Source organism: Pyxicephalus adspersus, chromosome 2 (assembly GCF_032062135.1).
Source record: "Pyxicephalus adspersus chromosome 2, UCB_Pads_2.0, whole genome shotgun sequence".
In the NCBI taxonomy this organism is placed as follows: domain Eukaryota; kingdom Metazoa; phylum Chordata; class Amphibia; order Anura; family Pyxicephalidae; genus Pyxicephalus; species Pyxicephalus adspersus.
This window is the reverse complement of record NC_092859.1, coordinates 97217257-97220846: the sequence shown is the minus strand read 5'-3', so window position 1 is coordinate 97220846 and position 3590 is coordinate 97217257. Positions and strand designations below refer to the sequence as shown.

At 36.6% G+C, this 3590-nt stretch overlaps 1 protein-coding gene across 1 annotated transcript; it reads right to left on the bottom strand.

Moving 5' to 3' along the window:
- Window positions 1-671: 671 nt before the first annotated feature.
- Window positions 672-3276, bottom strand: LOC140322116 (hyaluronidase-1-like). The gene is made up of 3 exons (XM_072398741.1): window positions 2327-3276; window positions 1870-1959; window positions 672-1207 (listed from the first exon to the last, which is right to left on the bottom strand). The coding sequence occupies exons 1-3, from the start codon at window positions 3260-3262 to the stop codon at window positions 773-775; spliced, it is 1461 nt and encodes a 486-aa protein (XP_072254842.1). The 5' UTR covers window positions 3263-3276; the 3' UTR covers window positions 672-772.
- Window positions 3277-3590: the final 314 nt, after the last annotated feature.

Genomic DNA, 3590 nt, shown 5'->3' with positions numbered 1-3590 from the left:
CAACTTTAGCAGGTCATTGGGATGAGTCCTGAAGTACTCCGTGGTTTCTGATACTTTATAATTTGAATGTTAAACAATTTGGTGTATGTTAGAGGGTCAATCCACCTAAAACTCACATTTTTAGAAGGTAAATTAGTGTGTGTTTTAGCCCTACCACTAACTAGTAGTAGTTGTGGAACAAGGGCCTGTCTAATTAGATACACACCAATTGATAGATGGTAAAGTTTGGTTGTTTTGGTATATCTAAGTTTGTACAGTCCAAGAGTAGCATATTGGTTGTGGGATATAGTGTAAGTATAGTAATAATAATGGAGAGCTCACGGCTTCTAGGAACAATAGGTAAACATTACTTTTTATTTCATTTTGTCTGGTTATATTAATGCAATTGCTAAAGTTTTCAGGGCTCAGAATAGTGTTGTTTGATCCTAACATTCTTACACTGATTGGTCCTGATTTATGAAAGCTCAGTGAACCTGAGTGAACCAGCAAACCCAGAATGGATCTAGTCCAGGATTCAAAACATTTGCTAACAAATAGCAAAAGAATTTTCAAGAAATCCATTCCAGGTTTGGTGGATCACCCAGCTTCACTGATGAAAGTGTATCCCTTCTAGCCTTGGAGAGCCTTCATAAATCAGGCCCATTGAATTTACTTGCAAAATGTCTTTCAGCATGTGTTTATGATACACAGTTAGCATACAAGACATTGTCAGCCTTTAATGTTTTGAGATATTATGTAGTTTTTATTGTGGTGTTGTTGAAAACGATGAAAATTATGCACAGGTTGCTGTCATAATACTGATGTACGTAAAAAGAAGAAAATGCAGAGTAATAAAAGATGTTGATAGTATGGCAACACCATTATTAAAGTTTTGTATCCTCAACTTTATATCTTCAGATTCTGGGATTTCACAGAACATGCCAGTCCAACCTTCAAAGCACTGACACACAAATCTACGCTTCATGTATTGGACATCTTCTGCTCCATGGTTTCCAGTTACATAATGCCCTTTACCATTAATATTGCGCTTTATTTGAAAGTTTTTTGGATTCAAATGTAAGTATGTCACAGAATTCTGATTCTTTCTTATACACCTCCCATTTTTTCCACACAAAAGTTTGCTGCAAAGTTTAGCAGCAGAAGTAACGTTGACAATGTAGTGTCCAAACTCCCCGTCAATGTAATTCTTCACTACGTTGCAGCTTTCCTGGGAAAAGAAAAAGTACAATATGTAGGGTTTTATCAATTTTTTGGCCTTAATAAAGAAGGACCGGTGATGTGAACTTCAGGGATTGCTACTTAGTTCTGCTGCTTTTTGATATAACACTCACTTTAGGTCCCTAGCTACCTAGGTCCCTCCTAGTAGTGTGGCATAAGGAACTCACAAAAACTTGTGCAGATCAATTTTTGTAGGGAGTTTATTAAAACTCACATACAGAAAGGAGGTTAAGATTGCAGAGTGTCAGGATAGCAGCAGTTCACGAGAAGCATTACATACAGGCAACTCTGACAGCTGACCTTTTGTATCCTCACTGAACGTTTAAATCCACAGTGAATTGTTAAAGTGGGCCCTCCTGTAAAGGACAGTTCCAAATTCAGCACCAATGTAATCCTCTCCTAAATCACCTCTTTGGTGTCTCATCTTTTAGCTTCTGAAACCAAGTCCTTAACCCATGGAAAACTAAATCATCCCCTCGCTATACTAAAGGTGTGCTACACCAGTCTGCAGTATCACTCAAGCAGTCTGACTTTTCCCAGTGGCAGTCACATAATTTCTATGTTATCACATTGCTTTGCTGGTGAAATGTTGCACTTGAAAAGCAGTGAGAACCAGACAATCTTTAAAGTAAATTGTATAATACATCTTACCTGTGTACTAGAATAATCACTGCCCCCCCACAGCACTATTCCTGCTGCCCCTATTGCAGCACTTTCTCCAATCGTGTGAACCAAGTCAATCTGAAAACGTAGAGATATAAGAAATGTTACCATTCAGTCTAATTTTATAGAGTTTGTATCATGAGGACTTTTTTAAGACTTTTTTTTTTTTAATCAAGAAAAGTTTTAAAGGGGTAAATAAGTTTAGGTAACTGCACTTAGTGCAATGTCATCCATTGTCATTCTTTTGAAAATACAGATTGTCTGTCTCTGCCTTAAGTATCTTTTGGAGTTAATAATCCAGAACAAATATAAAGCCAGTTTGGTCAGAAATCACAACTTGTTTTGGGTCAGTGAATTAATATTTGAATTAGTATAATAATATATATATATATATATATACACACACACACACACACACATTATAATATATATATATATTACTTACCTCTGACAATGGACTAAGAGTATATGAATAAAAAGGTCTTGCATACGCATAAATTGGCAATTCGTAGGGTCTATCTGACATTGCAGCAACACGTGTTGCTTCTTTCAAGCGATGATGAACAAATTTTTGTGCATTTTTTGTTGATTTAAGAACACTGTCAAGATATATAGAAGGGAAAAGGGCAGTGCTGTATTTCCACATCCAATATAAGTAATCATTGCGTTTTATTTCAATTTCTGGACATTTCCCTGTATAGGTATCAGGATACTTCTTGTAATCATGATTGTAGCAATCTGGAAATAGATAATACCCCCAAAGGCCACTAGATCTAACTTCCCTAGCCAACAGAAGAGTCTCACTCATAAAACTCCTGGCAGCAAGTGTAAATTCTTCTTTGGCTAGTTTTTGAAGTAAATGGTTAGACCAGTCCGGATGGCGCGCCTTTACAAGCTCAATCGATTTAGTTCTGTAAATATTTTTCTTGTCCCAGTTTCTGTCCCACATTGGCCTCCAGTTTTCCCAGTCTATGACTCCTAGTCCTTGGAAATCTTTATTTGGTATAAGTGCCATAATATCGTCAATAGCCTTTGTGAGGTGTTTTTTGAGGGTTTGATTTTGTGGTACCCCACCATTAATCGATACTTCATCATCCGTGACATATGGGTAGTAGCCCAGGTGAGTATGGTAAAATATTGTTACATTCTGACCACTTAAGGTCTCATTTGGATTAGGAACGATGTCAAAGACACTCAGATCCAGGTCAATTTTATATCTCTGTTTACATTGCTGCGTGGGTGCATTCCAGATAATGATAAATGGTTTTTTAGGTAGCATAGGTAACTTTGCTTGCTTCAACCGCTGACCATTGGTAACTGTGATGGAAATAGCCAAACAGCATATCAACCATTGAAAACCGCAAGACCTGGAAGACCTCATCACAGGCTTGAACTTTTTTGTCTGGAAATTAAACAAATTGCAAAGACATAAGTTCATTGGGTGTGACAATATTATACAAAAGCCCTAATAAAATAATATATTTTGTTATGTTAGATAGACTTCAGGTATTATATTGAACCCTACTGGTATTCTTTTAGTCAAGAGGGATGATTTTGATTGAGAATTCTTCATATGTTGACCAGCCTTGGTACAAATTAGACTGATATAAATGGCAGCTTTGCAAGATCAAAAATAACAGGATAGTGTTGCCAGCATTGTTGTAGCACTTGTGTGCCATTTCAAGGATAATAGTTTACAAACAAAATGT